This window comes from Pangasianodon hypophthalmus, chromosome 5, assembly GCF_027358585.1.
Source record: "Pangasianodon hypophthalmus isolate fPanHyp1 chromosome 5, fPanHyp1.pri, whole genome shotgun sequence".
NCBI lineage: Eukaryota > Metazoa > Chordata > Actinopteri > Siluriformes > Pangasiidae > Pangasianodon > Pangasianodon hypophthalmus.
The window spans coordinates 13568567-13592929 of NC_069714.1; the positions used below are offsets into that span (position 1 = coordinate 13568567).

Here is a 24363-nt window from a genome sequence, read left to right on the forward strand (position 1 = left end):
TTCCAAGACAAACGACATGTTGTGCAATACATATTTATCAGCCCCTTGCTCTGCTGAACGAGCTCCTTTATTTGGCGGTCTGGCCGCCATGCCATTAGCTGGCACTCATGTTCAATGAGTGCCCTGTGTCTGTGGGCCAGCATGGAGAGCCCTGGACCTGTGAGTGCTGAAAGGGAGACCACATCAATCCAGTTCACGGAGAAGGCCAAAGACATGGTTGTATGAGGAAAAAGCCCTGCACTGTGTTGGTGTTTGCGGGTGTTTTTGTGCAAACAGTTTCACTCCACAAACCGTGGCCAGACAGCTTGGTGGAGGCCTGGGCTTTTGGCCGCAGATGCAGCTGCTCTCATGACCATCTCATTTTGGTTGTGTTTGATTAGTGGCCTGAGAAGTAATTACAACATGCAATGTGAGAATGCTGGTGTGCCATCTTGTTGGAGAAGCATGATGATTCGTGCAGGACAGGCACGGAACCAATGAGGCATAATGGAGAGAGAAAACCCACTTCCTCTGGGTGGCTGTGCAGAGCAGAGCCAGTGAAAGCAACTACAAATTTGCTTAACAGTCACCTTAAACCTGACTTTAACAGATTTCCCCATCATTCACCTCTCTGCACAATATTAACCATTCATAAGGCTACATTTCATTGGAACCATTCAGGTAGACCCTTGGTTTGTACCAGAGCCAAAGTCCTGCTCGGTTCCCGGACAGCCCTGCTTCACCTGAAAATGCAGTCTACAGCCTGGACCACTGCTGTGCATTACAAAAAGTAAGGGTGAACACAGCCCTTTTCTGAGGTCAGTAGGTCTGGGCATCTTGTTAATGACATACTAAGTAATACTGTGCCAAGAAAAAGTTGGCATCTTAAAAGCACAAAAGTTCTCACGACTACATAACATGACTAATTGGCTCACATTACAAAACACCAGGAGGGTACTACATACCTGCCATAACACTGCTTCAGAAACAAAGTGCAGAGATGAAAGCTCTGCCATAGGCTGTCCTTCCCCTCACACCAAGCCTTTGAGACACTCCATTTAAGGTTATAGTAGATGTGTAAGGATGTTACTTATAATAACAAAGCACACCTGTTGCATGGTCTGAATTAGAGGCCCCAAGAGAAACACCTCATAAATTGGTGAGCGTACTTGTGTTTATAGTCCATTTTGACTGTGAGTCATGTTTTATACACATATAACAAAGCATCCTCCTCATCTTGAAGTAGGAACATCGTGGAGCATCCTTTAACTCCAATCTTAAGTCACTTTTCTGGACTTTCTAATCATAGCACAGAGCATGTTTTGATTGTATGACTGGCTCATCTCTAGCTCAACTATTAATTACCTTAACATCCAAACTTTTTAATTCTTATGTAGAACTACAGTTGTTAATTGTAACAGTTGTTACAGTTGATTTGTATGTGAATCGACACTCAGGAAACATAATACCACTTGGAAACTGTATAGATGTTGTATGATATAAGAGTAGGTTAACGTTAACAACATACAACAATGTGTTATGGAGGTTAAGCACAAAAGTTGGCAACACAGCAAAAATAGTTGTATTGCAGTAAATGAAATAAAATTCAGATTCCTGTTACTTCACTCTCAAATATATGATCTAATAAAGCAATAAACCACAATAGGGCATGCACTGCAGTTATTTTATCATGGGTAAAGGTGTTCAAAGCAAAGCAGAAAGCCTAAAACACCCTTACCCATAATAAAACCAGTGTAATACATGCTCTTGTGTGGCTTGTTGTTTTTTAAAAATGGTGACAAAAATGTGATAAAGTCCAGTGTTATATAAATGGTTTAATTTATAATTCATAATATTCACAATAAAAAATTCTTCTGCCATGCAACGCAGTCTGTGAACAGCAAGCTTTGGTTGCTACGCCACATCATGTGTAAAGATTAGGGCATACCATGGACAGAACAATGGCTTAAGTGTAACAATTTTATTTGTTTAAAAACCTGGAGCATTAATACAGAATTCAATTACTGAAATGCATCACAATATACATGTGCCATATAGTGAGGATTTTAAAATGGCTTCAGACATGGCTCAACCAAATTAATAATGTGCAATTTAACAACAATTTACAATCCAGTTCTGATTCCTGTTTTGACTTAATTTTGTATAATTTCTGTATACTACATGTGTTGCATTGAGGAATCATAAGAGGATACTCACTGTCCACAGGGCTGATGTAGTCTGGTAGATGTACAGTGGCGGCAGCAGCTGCTGCCCCAGTCTGCATGAGCAGCTCTCCATAGGGGCTGCGGTGATTAGCCATTAGATGATAATAGTCGGCTGGGTTAGTCCCAGGAGGAGGAGGAGGAAGGCCAAAAAGACCTCGTTCTTTCAGCTGCTCATGTGTCACTGCAAAGAGAAAAGCAAGATTGAACACTGGAAGGTCAGTGCACTTCGTGACCCAACACATTTTAGCTGTAAAAATACACATATATTCATCTTCACACAAGTATACCCATACAACCGCAACCCATAAACACATAAGGACCCATCAAGCGATTCTGTGATGTTGATGTTGACCTGTGTTAACACTTGCACCTAGTAAACTGCAATCTAAAGGTGTCAGGGGCAATCTGCATAAAAGATTAATGTTTTTATTTCTGACTAGGTCAGATAATCATTAGTGCCACCCCCACCATTTCCTCTTTTTCCTGAATGAACAGTCAGTTCATGTCTATGCTGGTCAGTGAAGAGGAGGGAGTTCCGGCTTGTTCCTTTCCTCTTGCCTTCTGGGTCATTACAGCCACATCTGATCTATCAGAGACAATTAGGCCACAGCATGGTAAAAGAGAACAGACATGTGTTTGTGCTGGATTCATGGCAGAACAAGGGCGTTTATTTTCTCCACAGTTGTCGTATCATGGAGCACCGTCTCTAGAGGGGACTAGAGTCAAAGAGCCGAGGATTGTGGCTGAGTCTGGCCTCCTCAAGCCCTCAGGGGAGTCTGATCAGCGGTCAGATCACTGCACTGGACTTCCCCACTGCAAATTAACAGTTTGATCCACACATCTAAACCTGTTACTCATGAAAGCTGATATTTGACTGATCATGGCTGTATAATGCATAATGGCATAATGAATGCTTTTTTTCTGGCCAGTGCATGGTACAATATTTAATATGGCTTGGAATAATATAATATCAGTTTATAAAGTAAACTGATATTATGATTTCAAATTTGACACATGCTAGTAATTAATTATTTCTTTATTGAGAAACAAGGGGAGGTCTTATGCTCTTTAGATTGTGCTCACTCAGGCTTAATTCCCTCCATTTGCATTGCTCAGTTGCCATTTAATCAGTTACACAATCTTTTCTACATTGCTTATTTAACTGTAAAAGCAGAAAGCCATTACTGCCTACAGACTGTAGAAGGTGATTTATCTTTGATTCGGCCTCCTCGTCCTAACCTCACAGGGTTGTGAGAACAAAGCTGACACGATAGAAGGTTAAATTTGGGGGAAATTCTCTTTTGGCCCTGTTTTCTTTACAGATTTCCATGGTTTCTTACTCTTTCCTACATTCCATTTAAGAACAGTTCTTGAGAATGTTTTAGGTTTCAAAGAGTATTTGAGAGGATTAATTACAACAACAGGAGAGATAAGCCTTTATGTAAACTTACACATTGCAAAGTGGTGTGACAGTCTTTGCAGTGTCTTTACATTTGTGGAGAAAGGGAACCATTAGCTCTTCTTCCATCTCAAGTACACCATTTGTTTTATTTTATGCACTTAATGCATGGCTTTATAGAATAAACTCAGACACCATTAGTGCATCATCACATGATTGTGACAGAACGAGGCAAAATGTGCTATTTTTAATGCTTTAATGTGAATAAGCTCTATGATTATGCAGTGCACCTTTCAATGCACACTCACCATCAGCCGGGCTGAGGCCTCGCGCCGCTGAAATGACGGACAGCGTGGGGCTGTTGTGAACTGAGCGTAGGTACTGCTCCATGTGAGAGTTGACGTATGGATGCGGTGGGCTGAATGGGGACTCACCCGTGGCTGCAGCATGAGGGGACAACCGGATCAGAGAGATATCAGAGATAACTGGGCTTCCAGTTAATCCAGCAGGGCTAGAAAATGTGAAGACAGTGGGAGAAGGCAGTTGTAAGTTTTGGACCTCAAGCAAATCCATGCATTGACAGTGAGGCCACAACTACACAGCTAGACACTTTGGCTACCTCATAACGAACTACCAGTATATATCTTAAGTTCATTGATAAAAGAGTTTAATTCAGCCAAGTCCATTTGTGATGAAATGTTCTCTAGGGTGAATCAGAGCTGTGAAATTGGCCATGTTTTTTTTCTTTACCATACCCACCCTCTAACTATTATACTGAAACATTGGTATGTTCTTTCTTTAGGCCATGGGCAGTGAGCAGGTTGAGACTTAGATAAGCTTAATACATCAGTATTAATGGTAATGTCTGGAAGGGGTGGATCTCCCCTAGTTAGACATGTCTATTTAACATGTCCAGCCTGGCTAATTACTGCCCTTTGACTGAGCCCATTTGTAGAACATAATTCCGGAGTGGGTGTTTGGTGATAGCCCATAGATTGAGGTGAAGATATAAATGTGTCATCTCTTGACAGGTAGCTGAGTCCTCTGTCAACCCAGGGAAACCCAGCCAGGAAGGAGACAGTAATTGTAACACCTCCTGAAGGTAGATTTCTGCCTCCATTTGATCTCATCCTGCACAGGCCCTTTAAAAATTTTAATATACGGGTCTCACCGTGGCTCCTCTAGTCTAATTGTAATAGTGTATTTCAGGGTGGAAAGACACACAAAGACAAATCAAACACTCTGCCTGGAGGTCTGGGTGGACCAGCATGCTCCTGTAATGCAGGTCTGACATTACTCTGCTCAGATATCCTTACTTAAAGGGGCAGATTCCTTTACTGGCTTTTAATCTTGTGCTCTAACTTAGTTCCAAGGTCAATGTTTAGTATTACAATAAGAAAGGCTTTTGCAGAAAAATGGTGTTTACTATGCTCTCAGCACTAGTCTTCAGCAATTCTTGATTGGGTCTTTAACAGATTAGACATGCACACAGACAAAGAAAGCTAGTCTGTGTTAACATTTGTTTCCCATCACCATTCACAAAGAAAGAAAATGACCATGTTAACAAATCAGAGGCTGAGCTCTTTAAATGTTTGTTCAGTATTCAGACTAGGAGCAGGGTGGTGGTGACGGAGCTGGGGGACTTTTATGCCGATGCGGATGCGTCAGCTTTTGGGCCACAGAAGGAGGCCCTTATTAACTGTTCTGAAGAAAATGAGAGAGAATAACTAGACATAAAATGTGTGTATTTTACTGATGACTTGTATGTTGATACGAATATTTCCACACAAGACTCATTACAATGACCCAATCCACTGGATCTCCTCACCTGTTTTACAGTTTATACTACAGGTCAGAAACAGGATAGTGGTCTACTTCAGGCATTATAATCAGTTTGAATGTATTTGGCTGTGTCCATTCCAATAATTGTTCTCTGATACAGGTTTATTTTCAAATTACTTAAGCTCTTATACAGAAGTTTGAGCCATACCTTCAGCCTGACTATCTAAAAGGTGCATCTAAGTTACACTATACTTGTACAGCCTGGCTTCATTTCAGTCACTCATTTATACCTCCTCTGTATGGAAGCCAACCTGCATGCAGCCTGGGCCGAGTACAGTTTCCAGTAAACGGCTGCAGACTACCAAGCTTGTGCAGTGGCCAACATTCTGCCATCAGTCCCCTTGCAACGATAGCCATAAAGGCGGCTCTGTTCTGGTGGAACTGAGAGAAAACAGACGCCCATACACAAAACACCCAGCCCTCCCCTCCATTCAGAAGGAGGGGGAGAGCTCTCAACATTAATGTTCAGCTAGCATTGTGATTTTATAAACTGGTAAGATTAAGGGCTTTTCTCCCTTTTGACAATGAAACACTCAAACACTCAAACTGTGCAATTCAGAATATATATTTTTTTACACTATATACCTGTATTAGTACATGGATTTCTGTAAGCCAGTAATGGCTCAATTCAAACACTGTGCAAAAAAAATGTTTTGCACTGACCTGTGCCAAACTTTTTACCCTAAATGTTTTGTCTGTGCGGATTAATCGTGTTTTTGCTTGGTGTGTCTGCCATCTTAAAAATTTCAATCCGCTCTAGCCTTTACTGGCTCTTTCCCTACCACTACATTGAGAAGGGTACCACCGCTGACTAAAAAAAAAAAACCTGTCTTCATTACTGCCTCTCTGAAGTACATGAAATGAATTGCTATAGCCCTGCTGAAATCTTAGTGTTCTCCATGAGGCCTCTATATGCTTCTGGTTTTCCAAGTTAAACAGCTCTTCAGCAGTTTCAGTCAATTGATTTTGACATTAGCTAGTTTTTAAACAGAGGAGTCGAAATATATTTTCACATACACACCAGCAGGCTTACATCCAACTGGTGATGGATGACTAATATTCCTCACAGAATGCCTTGGGTAATTTTTACATGATCCTTTCCTGCACTGATTACAAAGTTAACCCACAGTTACCTGATTTTAAAAAAGCCATGTAACGTGTTCCTGATGTGAAACAAGACACTTTACATTATCTCTTACAAACTTATTCTGACCCTCTGACTATGCATTAATGACCTTTGCTTGAGGTTACTTCCCATATTTCAAATCAATTGCTAGCCAGTCAAATATGACAACACAGCAGGCTAATACAGAAACAAATCAACAAAACTACCAAGTGCCTGTTTGAGTCCTAGATAATAAGCCATAATTTACAGCTTTACCCATTGGGGACTATAAATGGGAGGCCCCTGTGATAGGCGCAATTACTGAAATCACGTTGTTCCACCCTCTTTCAGACAAGATCTTACTTGACCGCCTTAAAGAGACCTTAGTTATAGACAGCCTATGCCATGGAGAATTCTGAGGGCTGCATAAAGATCCTAGAAAGATTTCATCATAACATCATGGGTGGCTCCTGTCCATGTAACCCAGCTGAATGTGAGTTTTGTTTTACAATCGCATAACCTTTAATTCGGGGAAGAGGGAAGGAACATTCTTCTGCAATGACACCATTGCTTTGAGCTTTACTGCATTATGGTACATAATTGTTCTGACCGACTTATACTGTATTTATTGGCTTAAGGCCTTAGCAGTTTCCCATTACTAAGTACTTATATGAACAAAGCCATAACTGTTAAAGCTTTTACACTAAATATAATGTACACTTAAAAACAGTCATTCAAGTAAATCTGAAATATATACTGACTTCAGTTTGGCAGACATGGTTTTACCAATTGGCAGCCTGGTAAAGTTGTAATCAAAGCTTCTTTGTATCTTGGTACCTTGTCAGAATAAACTGCTTTCTGGCATTACCCTTGCTGGCACAGGAGATTTATTACAGCCTGATACAGTCTGATACAGACAGTGTTTCTCATCAGAGTTTTTAATCTCTTTTATTTAGAGATTAATCATTCCTCACACACCAGTGAAGTTCAGTCAGTGAAGTTCCACTACAGCTTTCTATATGTTCTACCACACTTCATGCTTGCTTTAATCTTAACAGACTGCTCATTTTTCTGTATTTGAAGTGCTGTTTATGTTAAACCAATGAAGTGACCTAAAAATAAACAGAATTTCTGCCAGAGTTTATGCATTATTTACTCTTTTAATTGTAATGTTGTATATAGTTACACTTCTGTGGTTTATTTGAATGTAGACCCAGGTCAGTACGGAAATGATGGCCTCAGTTGTGGTTTATTGACACGAGAGTATGACAGATGGCTACTTCTCCCTGTGCACATAGTCCATCATATTTCATTAACACTGACCAAGAACAAAATCATATGTGTGTCAATAATAGCAGGTATAATTCCCAATAGGAGCTGAGTTGAAAAGTGGAAAAACAACATTACTCTAAATCAGGAGTGTGTGCTGAGGTTGTTCTGTTCAGGCCTACTGTGGTCAGTAACTTCTCCACACAAAAACTTGGGCATGTTCCATACTACAATTTCAAACTGCTTTTCAAAGTAAAAAGACAGTCAGTGAGAGGGAGGGAAGGAAAATGATGTTTTCTCATACACACCTGTTGAGGAAAGCTAGATATGGTTACATGGAGACTAACAATAACAACAAAAAAACACAACAGATTTCAATATTTCAATACATAGTCATTTTTTCCAAAAACGTAAACCACCATTGAGAAACCAGGTGGGAAATAAATGTACACTCTATAAATCAGTAACATGTAGAACTACCTTTGGCAATAATAACTTGAACTAAATGTTTTCTGTAGCATTTTAACAGTCTCATAACATTTTGGAGAAATTTTGGCCCACTCTTCTTTACAACATTGATTCATTTCATTGATGTTGAGGGCATTCGTTTATGCACAGCTCTCTTAAGATCCTGCTACAGCATCTCAATGGGGTTGAGGCCCGTGCCATTCCAACACCTTGATTTTTTTCTTTTTTGCCATTTCGATTTGCTGTGTGCTTGGGATCATTGTCCTGTTGCATGACCCACTTCTGGCCCAGCTTAAGCTGCTGGACAGATGGCCTCACATTTGTCTCAAGAATATTATGGTACAAAGAGTTCATCACTGTGTCAATGAATTTTCGTAGTGTCAAGTTTCCCAGGTCCTGTGGCTGCAAAACAAGCCCAAATAATCATCCTTCCACCACCATGCTTGACAGTTGGTATGAGGTGTTTGTGGTGATGCGCTGTGTTTGGGTTTCGTCTCATCAGTCCAAAAGATACTGTTCCAGAACTTTTGTAGTTTGTTCAGATGGAATTTTGCAAACCTAAGTCATGCTGCTATATTCTTTTGGGAGAGAAGGAGCTTTTTCTAACCACCCGTCCACGAAAGCCATACTTGTTCTTTTTCTGTTTGTGCCATCAAGACCATAAACATTTAATGTACTTGCAGAGGCCTGTAGGTCACATGAGGTAGCTCTTGGGTTTTTCTTTATATCCCTGAGCATTAAACAGCCTGAATTTGGACTGTTTTTATTTTGAAAATTGTCAACATTCTTGAAGGCTCTGCATTTGTAAACAATCCTTCTCACTGTAGAATGGTGAAATTAATTTTTTTTGGAGATGGCCTTATAACCTTTTCCAGATTGATGAGCAGCAACAATTGCTTCTCTGAGGGCATGGCTGATGTCCTTTCTTCTTGGCATGATGTAGACACACACCTGAGTGCTGCAGAACACCAAACTATCAAAAGTTCTGCTTTTATAGAGGTAGACACTTCTTGATGATTAACCAATCTTGTGTATTTTGTTAGTAACACCTGGCTGCTAATTACTGTCATAATAATTGTGGAGGTTGTAAGGGTGTACTTATTTTTTCCACCTGGTTTCTGAATGTTGGTTTAATATTTGGGAAAAATGACTACATATTGAAAACGGTTGTGATTTTTTTTTTGTCACATGAAGTTATTTGTTTGTTTATAGAAGTTCCTGTCAGGCTTTATTCACACTGTGAGGACATGGCTTATTCTTCATACAGTGCTATATCCTTCTGCAGAATCTCTGGATGCCAACTGTGCTCAGCACCCAGGGCCCAGGCGCCTGACACTTGAGTTTGTATGGATAACAAAGCACCAGCTCTGTTGACCAACTACACGATGCTTAATTTGCTGTTCAACATGTGTTGTAATTAGGTGAGTTTGGCACAGGCAGAAAAAAGAGCTACTTCAAGGTCTTGATGAATTAGGGGGCCACTGTCACTACCAAGTCACATTAATCAAGGCAGCCAGAGTTCAAAGAGAAAGAAAGTCTTGTCCTCTCTTAAGTCTTCCACGTTCTGTGATAAATAGCTCTGCTGTTCTGTAGGTGAACACTACGCATTACCATCACATCTGTGATGTAAATGTGTATGCCCAGTTTTACTGAGTGCTGCTACACTATTTTTGTAAGCAAAAAGATAAAGTAGGATAGAGTAGGTGGAATACAGCAGTATAGAGTAGGAATACAGAATATCTGACAAGAGCTTTATTGCATTTATATGCATGTTAAGAAAGACCTATCTAGCATTAATTTCACAGCTTCAAGCTGGCTTTGCATTTTTAAGTGTATAGTTCCCAGGTACAGCAACATAGATAGATAGACAGATAGATCACTTTATTCATCTATTTCACCTATTACAGCAGCACAGAAAGTTAGGAGTGTACCAAAAGTAATTTAACATTATAAACAAGACAAAATCAGAATAAATATACAGTATATATATATATATATATATATATATATATATATATATATATATATATATATATACATACACACACACATACATATAGTTAGGTCCGGAAGTATTTGGTTTTTGTGAGCCCCTGAAAATGGAGGTACTTTGTTGAAAATGGCTGTAATTCCTAAATGGTAAATGCCATATTTTTGTTCAACCTCTTAAAATAAAGCTGAAAGTCTACACTTCGAATCACATCTTGATTGTTTTATTTCAAATCCATTGTGGTGGTGTATAAAGGCAAAATCACAAAAACTCTGGACCTGACTGTATATATAGTGTAAGAGTGTGATGTGGAAGTGTAGTGGGTTGTAAACATTGTAGATACAAGCAGCAGATTAGAGTGGAATTAAAGTGACAGTGCAGTGCAACACTGTCAACAGTGTAAACATTTAAACAGTGTGAAAACAGAAAAATGAATGGAAGTAAAGTGGCAGTGCATGCAGATACAAATAGTGGATGGTAGTTCAAATATTCAAGTTCAACTACTGTCCAGTGATCTTATGCTAAGAGTAGCTCAGTGCAAATAGTGTCCCAGTACAGTGATAAGCTATTGTACAGTGTGATCGCTGTTTGTACAAACGGCACACTGTACAAAGAGATAACTAAGAGAACGATTCTGACATAGCTCATTTTAATAAAATCATTTTTATACATGCTTCTTGTCCATTGTTTTAGGTTATGTACTGAGCGGGTGTGCAGCAGACCCACAAATGGAAAGATTATGTCAGTTGACAGAGCTTTCCTGGATTCAGTACATGGCATGCCAGAATCACAGAACTGTCCAAGGCAATAAAATATTATGGCTGGAGAGATAGTGGATTGATGGAAATGGGATTTTCTCTATCACTTTTCACTGTATTTTTCATTCTCCTTTGTATGTTTCTCTATGTGGAAGTTCTCTTTCAGGTACACCTCAGCACTAGGGGAAGCAGAAAGATCTCCCATCCTGAAGGTGAACTGCTGTTCTTGATAAACCATTCTGGAGTGTATTTCTACAGTACTTTGCTTTTTTCATGTTTTTGTAAAATGTTGTTGATAAAACTATACAGTGTTCTCATATGATTAAGCTTGAATATTACTATGGTTGTGTTATTCACTTAATATATTAATTTTTGCTCATTTTCATGAAGGTTGCCATTAATTCAGGAGATGCCTGTAAATGTTCAAATACTTAATGGACTTACCCATGCATGGCATGAAGAGGGTGTGGCTCATAATGGTATCTACCCTCATGATGGCGCATGTCGATTGGGATTGGTGTGTGGAAGGTCGGGAACAGAGGAGGAGCTGTGAAGTCAAGGACAGGCAGAGAGAGAGAGAGAGAGAGATATTGAGAGAAATAAAGAGAGAGAGAGAGCGGGGTGAAGGAAAAAGAGAATTCAAATAAGTGTTAGGCTTCCAGAAAATTTTTCAAAGACTGGAAAAAGAGGCTACAATACTGCTCACATGAATTTCCAAAGGTGTGAAGACAGCTTGTGAAATATATTCACAGTACATAGTAGAAATTAAATAAAAAAATAATAATCACAGTAATTCTCAGACATCCTTATCTTCAATATAAAATGGTCTGAACTGGGCTTCTGACAAACACCTGTAGTGAGGCTCTCTTTGAACTGAGGGACGAGGACACACAGAATCAAGGAGAAGTGTTGATATTACAGCAACGAGAGGAAAAAGTGCTCCACATTTCCTGTTCTATCCTGGTCAGGGTTGTGTATCTGTAGTCTATCCTGGGAATTCTGCACATGAGGTGAGAATACACCCCAAATGGGACACCAGTCCATCACAGGGCACCATACACACATACCTAAGAACACTTTATAGTCACCAATCCTGTATGTTTTGTGAGGTATGAGGGAACCGAGCAAGTAGGAGGAAACCCATGCAGACATGGAGAAAACACAAGCATGGGATAGAACCAGAAACCCTGGAGCTGTGAGGTGGCAACACTACCCGCTGCACCACCATGCTGCCCCTCCGCTAGTTCAGAAATGAGAAAACCAGACTACATACACATTCCATTCTGAAGGGAGGGAGGGAGGGAGGGCATATTCAGACCTGTGCTCCAGAAAAGCTGTACTCATTTGCCTTTGCTGTGAATCTGAGCAGCCGTACTCTCTGTCCCAACATTTAACATCTGTGCCTTTCGCCCTCAGTGGCTGGGCACTAGCATACATCCATTTGCAAGAAGGGGCCATTTTTCTACGCCACATTCCAGTCTACAACAAAATTCTTAAGGTGTCACAAATGTCGGTGTGTCAGTTACAACCTGAGAACCAAGAGCAGGAAGGAGCAGGCTTCTTTCAGCGGCTTGTATGAGTCAGTGTTCCAGACCCGTCACTCTCATCCAAATCATAAGAATGACTCTGAAACATGCATGAATTTTAAAGGTTTAAAACACTTTAGGTGATCTGCTCTATTTCTTGAGGACATGAAGCCTTTTAACAGAACCCTGATCCTGCGGTTTCTTGGATACCTGTTGACTTACCAAGCATGATTAATTAATCATTATGTTACAGTTTTATAGAAAAAAAATATACAATAAAGTTGCTCTACATATAAGCATCTGTACTCTGTGTAAAATCTGCTCTAGATCAGTTATCAATTATTTTTTGGCAACAGTAATTGAATACTACTGACAGGCAAGCAAAATAACATAGTTATTGCATAGCATATAAAAATGTGTATTAAAAATCTCCCATATAAAGATGAGAAACCTCCAACATCTTTCAGGTTTTGATTGGGTGTTTTTTTTCTATTCCATTACTTCCAACTTTGTCTTTGGTGAGCTGGAAGTAAGAGAGACATTCTTATGCCTAGTACAGAGACCAGGATAATGAGTCTCTCAGCTAGGGCTTTTGGGAGAAAGAGTATGTGCATGCATAACATCTTCATTCATGCTCTGGTCCATGTGTGGCACATTAGTGTGTGAGTTAGTCATGTGCAGCACATGGGAGGGGGCCTTCAGGGATGTCTGTGTCATTAATAATGATGGAAGCTGGTACTGGAGAGTATGCATGTCCTTTTCTTGCTCGCTCTCAAAAAATGCAGCTTGTCTGACTGTTACAGATCACTGACAGCTGGGATCCTTCCATTAAATAAATGTCTCCTAAAAAATGTCACCACATCAATGATTACATGTTTTTCTTTGTTAAATAACACATCTTTTAAAAATCCATTTACTGTTTGTCTTAGATTATGTGGAATATCTGCTGTACAATATACAAACTATATAAACAATAATGTATTAGAATGACCACATTAATATAAACCTGTTGTTCATGTTCCTGCCAGAACTACTGAGTTGTGCGGTTATACAAAAATAATGAACATCTTCTGACCAATGATATTTAAACATTCAATGGTGCTGTGGTATTGTGTATTATGCAAAATACAAGAAGCATAACTTCATGAGAAGATAGCAGAGAAGAAGTCATATTGGATAAGTGTTTGAAAAATGAGCTGCAGAGTAGTGGCAAGCTGATATGCTTACTCTATCGTAGAGTATTGTTTTTGTCCCAACAAAGAAAACTAGAGGGCCTATGCTCTACAGATTTTACAGGTGAAATCACATGGTTACACAGCCTTGTTTCCCATGGTGTACAGCTCTACACAACCTCCATACAACTCATTATCTTTGCTGTACGGGCACTTATATTAGTACTGTTTGTAACTATTATATGTCAAACATATCACCAGAGGATTAACCAGAGGTTATTTCACCTAAACCTCAGGATAGCTTAACAGAAGCAGATTATCTAAGCATACAGTACTAATGCACTTGACAGCAAAAGTGTAGGGAAAATGCTAGTTCTGTATATTTGGGACTATTGCCATAGAGAACCAAGTTTCCTTGTGTTTCTGCACATATTATTGTTTTAACATATTATTGTCATATATTAAAATGATTATTTCAGTTCCCCATATCAATGGCCCAAATGTGCAAAACATCCTGTCAGGGCAATCGTGAGAACCAGCCAGACTTTTTGTAACAGGATTAAGTGGGATCTGATCTCCTTTTAAGACAATTCCAGGTGGCAGACATTAACATGGGGTGCTCTGAATCTCAAAGCACAGGAAAAACATTCACTTTTCATGTCCAAACGAAGCCGGGAGCAGCTTTGTGGTGAGAGAAGCTCATCCTCAGAGGAAGCACTCAAGAACAATAATAATATCCTGAGAGGCCAGGCAGCGGCAGTGTAATTAAAAAAGCTTTTCTGTCTTGCTCCAAGAACAAGGAGGGAGTAAGCAAGGGGGAGTCAACTCAGACAGGAAATTCCAACAGAATAAACTGGCAAGGAGCCTAACAACACAGCCCCATGCCAACTACTATACACTATGTCTTCAAGCTGCCTTGAGTCCTGGGAAGACACAGGCCAAATGGAAGCCTCTTCCAGCCTTAGGCATTCCTGGTAGCTATTTGTTTCGCTCTTCTTTTGAACAACATATGGCTATTTCTTCCTCACTGTCCTGTATCCAGCAGTTTAAGTGTTTAGTTTTTTTTTCTAGTTTGTCTGCACCCTAAAAATATGTAGCCTTTCTAATATCTGCCTTTACCCTGTATTGATGTTTTTTGCCCCAAGTGTTAGCTGTGGCAGCAGAAGGATCATAGGGTTAAGGGGAGCGAATTAAAACTGCTTCCAGGAATGAAAGGAAGTATTAAGTAAATTACTTTCCATTTAACATCCTTAAATGAAAAATTACTACTAAAATTATACCATTCATATTATATTACTTTGAGAAAAGCTGGGTGGATTTATTTATACTACACCAAACATAAAAAACATCTCTGTTTTAGGTACCTGATGTCTATTTAAACCAGATCCTGTCAGATTTAACCTAAGAGTAAACGTTGCCCATTAAACAAAATTTTGGTATAGGTGCAGGTGGGCATGTAGTCAAAACAAGGCCTCACAGGTGGCATGTTGTACATATTGAGAAACTGATCAGAAGCAAGAAAATCTTAACTGCTTATGGTATCTTATAAGGCACTAATGAAAATAAGCCCTGTTTCATATGGTTGGTCAGCAACCAACACCACAATGCACAAAGTAATTTAGTGATTGTCAGTAAGCAGTGACTAGTTTAGCTCCAGCCCTGGCTTTGTTTATGGGACCTTGTCATACATACAGTAGCCCCAGATGTGGAGGATCCTCAGCAGACCTGTAAACCTTTCCTGTTAATGTTTACGAAACTAGGCCATGCTGGCTTTTCTCTGGCAGTCTGAATCCATGTTGAACAACTGGCTAGATTCATACAATTGCTTACACAATTTCCAGCAAGCTGCTGGCTCTCATAATGTCATGCAGATCTGAGTGAGTTTTAATAGCTCTCTTAATTAGCTCTAGGCAACATAAGCTATTAGTAATGAGCAGCTGTGCAATAGTGTCAGTTGCTAATAAGCCCAATGTATCATAGCAAACAACAAGACCTTATTGTCTAGCATTTCAGGCTTGTATGTTTCACTGCATGTTAACATGCTATTGACATAACCATGGTGCTAACAAAATGATAAGGGTTTTCCCTAAGAATAATTACATATATGCCTTAACACACGCATAGATATGCACTAATTCATTACTGATTCTTAAGAGCATGTTTATACTTATGGGCTTTCTAAGATTATATAACCTTTTCTTTCAGTTAGGCACTGAGACTGTGTGAATCACAATCATGTTTCTCTACTAAAGAATTTAGCAGATGAATATCTAATAAAGACCATACACTATCATTCTTTAGTGTGTACTTGGAACTAGCTTCTGATTAACAATGAAATATATAATTCACCTAACAAATTCATGGTCCTTCTGAGCCATCAGTCTTCACTGTAAGAAAATTCATCAAAATTAATTAATTGTGGAGTAATCTTCATGAGAACTTTTTTACTTTACTTTTACAGCTAACATACAAGATGTCCTTGGACACAATGGATGTCCAAACATCCTTGTATCCTTGTCTTGGTCACTGCTGTCTCAGCACTAGGGGCACTATAAAGGTTATAATGGGAAGAATGGCTGTAGAGGAAGTGCTCTTTCAGATTGACAAAGCATGCTTATTCATCTAAGAGAATCCCAGCTGGAGCTCACCCTGTGTTGAAATTCTGATGTCCCAGGACTTTGAGGAGATAAAAAACAAGAATATTGAAAAAAAAGTGCTCTATAGGCTATATTTTGCAATAAGATATGGTGAGGTCAATGAGCCATTTACATAAAACTGCACACAACCATATAGACCAAACCTGGATCTGGCTCTATCTTCAGTGGGTTTTCAGGGAAGAGTCTGCTTTAAAAGCACAAACTATCCCATCCTCTGTTTTTACAGGGAGCGCTCTTATTTGTGCTTAAGTTTTTATTTCCAATATCTCCATATGGTTTGCAGTTATGTGCTCTTAATAAAACAAGGGCTTGACTACTCTTTTTTTTTTCATTCTACTACACATCATTTTTTTAATTTCATGAGACCAAAAACATACTTATGGATAATATTCATTATGTAGGTCCCCAGATTAGTAAGGCCTTGTCACAATGCCACTGACAAGACGATCTCTCATTAAATGCTTTGATGATGACCCAGCAACGGATGTCCCTTTAATACTTACTATATAAAAAACCAACTACCAATTGCAGAAATTATTTGATAAACTAATAGGATGATTTATTGTGTGTTTTCCTTTCTAAAACATTTACAACCCAGTGTGGTGCAGCCAGTCTCAGCACGACTGGACACATAGATAATAAGGTCGAAGGAAACTCTAAGGAAACGTTACCCCTCCGCTCTTGTTTTTCCAAAGGAAGAGAAGATTATGCTCTTAATTAGTGCTTCCAAAGGGAAGGCTCAATTTACGGGATAGCAACAAAGAGAGGGGGGATGGGGAAGGAAGATGTCCAACAGTCTGGTATGGGGGCCCCCTATTACAGAGGGGAAAGGGGGGTAGGAGGCTCAGAAGACCTTTCTTTCTAACAATAGGGGTGCAATCCGCCTTTATGGTGATTCAGAGTACACTGGAGGAGGCTCTAACTCTCAGCATGACCCATGAGTAAGGGGTCATGGAGGTAATGCCTACATCAAACATATTCTTCCCCTACACAGCAGTGTTGGCCCTATTGAAAAAAAAAGATAAACAGCTTCAGTCAGCAGTATGGAGAGGGGGACAAGTTAGAACTAAAGGCTAAAGAGGAAAGCAAGTGGGGCAGAGTCAACAGCGGCATGAATTAAAATGCCAGGAACTGGCAAGCAAACAAGCACTGCGACTGTTTTTCTTCTCTAGAGTGGAGTGGAATTGCAGCAGTGCTGGTCCTTCAGCGGAGGGTCTTAGAACAAGAGACTGTTTTTCCACGTGCCATTCAAACAACTTGTAAAAAAGGATTCATGAGTAAAACGTGATAGATAATCCCCCACTTACTTCAACCCTGGATCACTTGATGTCTAATGGTGGATGATGTTCATGTTTGCCAGCTGTCTAGGTGACAACTAAAACATTCCTCATACCTCAAATGTGATCTGTCTTAGAACACAATGGCCAAATAGCCTTTCAGATACTCAGGAATTTTTGTTTTCTGCAAAACGTTTTCAGTTTCTGCTCTAGAGAATGTAGAAAATATTGGAGTGGACCTTGCTATTTGAACATCACTGATTTGTCAAATGTAAGCTTTATAGAATGGCCATACCTTCTGCCAGCTTAAAACTTCTGTTTTGGTAACAAATTGTTTAATGCTTGTTTTATATTACAGGCTACACAGCACACCTGGAAAAGTGGAAAGTTTCTGTAATGCTTTTACAGCTTCATGGAAATCTATTCTATTATGTTTATAGTGGCAAGTGAGAGATTGCACTTAGTGAGAGCAAGCCGCTTGCCACATGCAGCTGGTTTAATAAGCTACATTAATGTCAACATCATATTTTTGTGACCAAACAAAACAATAAAGAATGATGCAACATTTACTTTTAAATTTCTATGTTTGCTGTGTGCTGAAATGACATAACCATCACACCAACAGTTTGTGCCACTTCTGTTATTTTAAATAATGGTCATGGTTCCTGCAGTGGGGTTAAAACACAAAACCCATAAATTAAAGAGGAACTTTTGGAAGAGGAACTGATTGTAGGGCTCCTGCTCCTGGCTTGAATGATGGTTATGAAGCTGTGTTGTTTCTTACAGTTTTGTTTTTTTTTGCATAAATAAGATGCTGACATAAAGGATTTCATGCATCAAGTTTACTTTTGCTGCTTGCCCTGAGCAGAAAGCCACAAGAACCATACAAAATAAATTGCATTTGACCATCAATGTGCAGTATGTAATCTTTTTGGGCTTTAGAATTGTTCCGTGTGCCACATCATCTTTATAGTTGCTGGCTTGCCATTGCCAATGAAGGCATTACAACAGAAATGCCCCAGGACTCAGGAACTGTAGTCCTTTTCTGCACCTGGGTGAAGGATCCTTAGTGAAAAGACTAATATTGTTTCTGAGTAGCTGAGTAATCCTTGAGGAACATTTGTCAGATCTTTGTGTTTTACAATAAATCATCACTGCAAGGTGTGGAAGGCATGTTTTCTCTAGTTCCCCTGTTCTGAAGTCATCACACTTCCACCACTGTTCCTATTTTAGGAACCATCCTGTTTACTCTGTTTTGCCCTTAGTGTTGGTGTATGGGTACATCCTGCAAAGATTCTTTTCAGTTAGGTTTCACCTCTGACCCAGCTTCCATGGACCTTTTGTTCTCTTGGATTTAGGGTGCCACAGTGTCATTGTATATCGTTTTTGTCTATAACAACTTGTATTTAAACCTTGATTTGTTTTCTTTATGTCTGTCAGAATGAATTTCAATGTTTCCTGGTTCCTGTAAAACCTAGCTAAGTAACAGTGACAAAAAATAAAGGTAAATAAATAATAACAAATTTGAAACATTTAAAATTCTGATAAAAAAATTACAGGCTAATTAATATTTGAATTCATTTGACTACTAAATCTGAGTAATTCATGTATTTCAAATGCATTCATCATTCAGAAACACAATGAATGCATCTACAGGAATTGGACAGCTGTAATCTCTAATGTTTATTTACCTCAGAAATGTTTGTTGCTGTTGAAAATGTTCAATTTAAAAAAAGCCATAAGGAATCAACCCATAGAGGCAATTATTTTGCCCATTCCCCATACTTTGCATCAAGCCAAAATTTGCCTTCACAACCAAATATTTTAGCTGCATTTTTTTATTAACCTCGACGGTTTTCTGACACAAACTGTTATTATGGTAACTGAGGTGAACCCAGGTAACGGGACATTTAGTAAAGATGGCAGAACTCTCCGTACCTCTGAAACCACACTCCGTTTGGGGACTTTCAGTATGCAACTTCAGAATTTACCTGGCTGTGATGCCGGTATGAAAGTAAATAAACAGGGTGCTATGAGTAACACATGTAGCTTTTTACAACTTCATACCAGTGGAGAGGTCAGAAGCTAGAGGTGTTAGTCTGCATGTCCCTCCTGATTAAAGTCTTTACATTTGGTGGCCAACATGGCACCAAGACCAAGGTCTGTACAACTTCAACCACTGTGAGTGGCTGAGCCTTAGATTTTTCCAAGCTCAGCCATTTACACACAGTAGTGTCTGCTTTTTAGACACTAATGACCAAAGAATACTGCATTTGAAGCAGAAACATTAGTGTAGACAAAGATATTTAACAGTATAAGTTACATACTACAGACAGGTTACAAAGTGTGTTAGTAAAGCATATAATTTATATTATTCTGGTACTCATCAAACCATTCAGTGAGCCCTTGTGCCCTGTGGATGGGGCAGAGTTATCTTGGAAGAGGCTAGTCCCATCAGGATAGAAATGTTTCATCATAGGATAAAGGTGATCAGTCAGAATAACTTTGTATTGGTTTGCAGTGACTCTTACCTTTAACGGGAAGACTGGACACAAACCATACACCTCCCCCCAGACACACCATAACAGAGCCACAGGTTTTACCTTTAATTTGTCACCTGTACATCTGTCATCTGTACATGCTCATTTTGTTCTGTACATATGTTTCAGCCTAGAAATGCACTCCAAAACATCATGTACTTAGACTGAAACTAAATCCACTATGTTTTTGTTCACACACTTGTTTAAGTCCTCTTGGTGCTCTTGTAAATATTGTCTGACGAGCAGAGGCATGCTTCTGTCTGGCCCTCAGGAGTGCATAGGGCAATATTTATCTTAGCACAAGCTGCTAGAGAAGACTAAAAAGAAGCACAAGAGGTCTATGTAAACACTTCAGAGGGATCTAAGATGACCCTGCAACACTTTACTGAAAAGTACCAGATCAACGACTCACCTCTGATTCAACAGTATTATGCTAACTGCAAACATCATATTGTGAAGTGAAAGACTAGAGAAGTAGGGAAAAAGGGGAAAATGCCGTATTATACCCTTTTTTCACTGTAGTGCCAAAGAGTTGCCATAGAATTCATACAGATCTGTGTTGTGCTGTCTTATGAATGGTCACAGGTTCTTTTCTTATCTGTTGTGCTGCTAAATTGGGAGAATAACTATAGTGACAATGGGAAGAAGCAGCAAGTCAGCAAAGTTATCACAAGTCAATAGTTATCACGCCACATTTTGATGAGACATAATAAGGAGGATTTTTAACTTTTTTTTTTTTTTTTTTTTGACTGAGCAGAACAACATGTCTCTGACCACAACACTAATACTTAATTAATACTGTTGTGTGTTTGTGTTTTTGTGCATTCTTGGTGTGTCTCTTTTATATTTTTATACTGATATTTTTTATTTTTTATATCGTTATATCTGCTGCTGTAACAATGCAATTATCCCCATTGGGGGACGAATAAAGGATTATCTTATCTTATCTTATCTTAACACCATCTCAAGTCAAGTTAAAACGTGCACTAAAAGAGGAAGTAAAAGATGCTGTCATTGGGCATAACAAAACTGATGCAAATGTAAAATAAATATTAGGGATTACCCATATCATTAATATATCGGTGCAGCTTGCATGTATTCTGTGTCCACGTGGACAGGCCAATGAAGTAGTCTTTGTCCGTGTTCAGAGCCATTTAGCCCTACGCTAGTGTGCATTTAGCCATTTAGTCTTACAGTGTTTGCTGTGATGGTAAGATTATTAGTAGGATATACTATATAAAAGATATAAAATACAGTTTTTGTTTATAATGTTTTGTAATTTTTTTGTAATGATATGCTCTCTACTAATTGCCTTCAAACCTATTAGTTACACTTTGCAAAAAAAAAAAAATAAAATAAAAAATTAATTGTTGTGAACTCTGAAAACTGTCATCTTAATGTCATTATGTCCAACCTCCGTTTAGCTGTCAAAATGAAGAACCTACTTAAGAGTGTCCACCTGTCAGTTTCCATTATATCTGCTCATTGAAATGACAATGAAACAAAATTAGGATTGAAAATTGCCATCAATTATGAGGGCAACAAGAGTGAAGGTGAGAAACATAAAAGCTGTGTGATGGGAATGTCTGAAACAGGTGGAGACTGAGAGCTCCTCTGCTTGAATAGTTGCAGGCTGACAGTGAGGAAGAATTCTACAATGATCTCTGTCTCAGTTAAGAGGAGGGTCATTAGCACAAATAATACAGACATCACTTTAGACACTTTAATTTGGTAATTAGGCCATTAATGGCAGCCGAACTTATTCTAAAGCAGAATGACTGTCGCGGAGAAGTATGTGCCCTTAGCTTTTAGAATGGAAGGTATATCTCAGCTGGGTGAGCATCTACTGCAGAATTGGAATCAGATAACTAAAGTCAGTCTGCCACTTTCTCATGCTCAGATAAAGTCTTTTACTGGATGTTCTGTAGTTATAAAAGTATCACTGATAACTGATAACTCAGTAAAGGAGAATATGTGAAATTACTGTGTCTTATGGAAGTAGATGATTTATAGTTCTGCAAACCAGCCCTCTAGAGTCTGATATGTCTGTTGATAAATGTGGCCAAGAACCACCTACTTTCACAGAAAGAGGCAAATTAATTGCCATGGCTGATGACCCACCACAGATTTTTTTTCCTGCAGCCTGGTGGCAAACATGCGAAATCTCATATCATTTACTCACTACTGACTTCTTCACACAAAACACTCTAATACATTCCATGAACTTTTTTTTCAGTCCAATGACCATGTCTTGCTCAGAAAAGCTGTGATTTGTGGTGTTCTCCCACTGGAAACTGGCACAAAAGTGTGTATACATGGAAGTGTGGAGAGCCAGATTGCAACCTTCAATATCTTGAAGGTTGTGGCCAGAAAAGTGTACAAAATTTGTCGGACACACCATATCCTGTGGGTGGACCATCTGAGGTTGAGATTAGGTGATTTTAAAACTATGGAACTGTCAGTTCCCAACAAAACAGCTCATCTTTCAAGACAAGAATTACAGACTTCCATATTACATCAGAGTTTGTTGTCAGGCCATGTTTAAATAACTACCAGAGGTCTGAGGTCCCTCTTAATGAGATGTTTCAATGGATATCCAACAGGGTTATAGGTTTTATGTTTCTTATAATGACCTTTGTAAAACTCTCAAACACAGAAAAAGTTTTTTTTTCTTAGTCATTTCTTAGTATATTTCTTAGTATTAATTTAGTATATTTCAGCATGGAATTGGTTGTGTTATGAGTGTGTATGTGTTACTGTAGCAACATTAGCAGTGAATTATGTGGTAACAGATACTCAGTATAATCTATAGCATATTACTACAAATATCAAATTAGAGTTAATACACACAGAATGATGAACCAGCATCTGGTCTTTTTATCTTTCTGACAAGAACAACATGGAGTTAAGCAGGGCAAGACCTACCAGCAATCTAATTAAAAAGCATTTGTACTTTCCTTCAAAATAATCTCAAAGCTCAGTGAAATTAACAATCGTCATTTCCACGATGAAGATACACATGTGCCACAGATGTGTCCGGATTCAGTTTGTTCTCCTTGATGGTAATTAGTATCATGTGGTGCCATTTGTCAAACTACTTTGCTTCCCAAAATTGTTCAAGGCTCTCCATAAATGATGGCAGTGTGTGCCTATTTTAGTTGTATTACAGGTCTGATGTGGTGGATGTGAATTATCACAAAGATCAACAGTTGATGAAAGATTATGTCCCTAGTCTTGTCAGTGAGCAATTGCTATTATAAACTGTGATATCTGATGCTTGGAAACAATACAGTCCTCCTTTTGACAGATAACCGAGTCATCTAACAGTTCAACTTTTGACAGCCAGGCAGCCTAAAATGACTATATGGTCTTGTATGCTGTCACATACTGCTTGAATTAGAAACAGGAACATGATTCGAGGGTCTTCGTCATTATTACAAAGATACATGGTATGTGGTTGTAAGTAGAATGTAATCTTTGGTCAAATGAAAGCTGTGCAGGAAGTTTGTTTATGTAGAACACAGTATATGGCTCTCTCAGTATTTTATTACTTTATTCTTACTAACCCCTACACTGAAAGCATGTATGAGAGTGTGTTTTGAAATGTAAGACATTGGGTAAACATTTTAATGTTTGAATAGTCTGCTTCATTGCAGTCATTGTAAACGTCACAGGAACTATTATGCATGCTGTGCCTAACGTGAAAGTTGTCAAGCTCATATTATTTCTTCTGTCTGAGTACATTTTCATTAGGAATTACATGGCAATTTTACTGTCTCACTGCATTTGACAAAATGTCATGTCAAATTTGCCTGAAGTGTCAAACCTGAGCTACACAGATTCAGACCAACACAAGAACTATTTAGGATGCAACAACATTTCAATGTCTAACTCAGAGATCTGACACAAAGATTATACATACGTGACAAATACATTAAATTTACTGCTTTGCTTTGAATGTTTTGACCCTTGAGAATTCTTTTACATCCTGGCAGTGATGTTGATACTCAAAAGCAGCCAGGATACACAAAACTAAAAAGAATCCTTAAACACATTTATATAAGATCTTCTTAGCAATACACCATAAAAAAAAGAAAAATGACTTGGGTGTCTGAAAGTATTTCCTTTGGTTGCAAAGTTAAATTCCACAGGAATA

The 24363-nt window shown here is 38.8% G+C and overlaps 1 protein-coding gene across 2 annotated transcripts in view; it reads right to left on the reverse strand.

Annotated features, from left to right (window-relative positions):
- Window positions 1-24363, reverse strand: part of gli2a (GLI family zinc finger 2a) — a 58946-nt gene that overhangs the window by 13496 nt on the left and 21087 nt on the right. The window contains exons 3-5 of one of the 2 annotated variants that reach the window (XM_034304676.2): window positions 11480-11582; window positions 4038-4114; window positions 2197-2385 (exon numbers count right to left, since the gene is read on the reverse strand). In XM_034304676.2, coding sequence (XP_034160567.1) covers window positions 2197-2385; window positions 4038-4114; window positions 11480-11582 — 369 coding nt within the window. Of the gene's footprint in view, window positions 1-2196; window positions 2386-3911; window positions 4115-11479; window positions 11583-24363 lie in introns of both variants that reach the window. The other variant, XM_026912514.3, reaches the window with a different exon arrangement.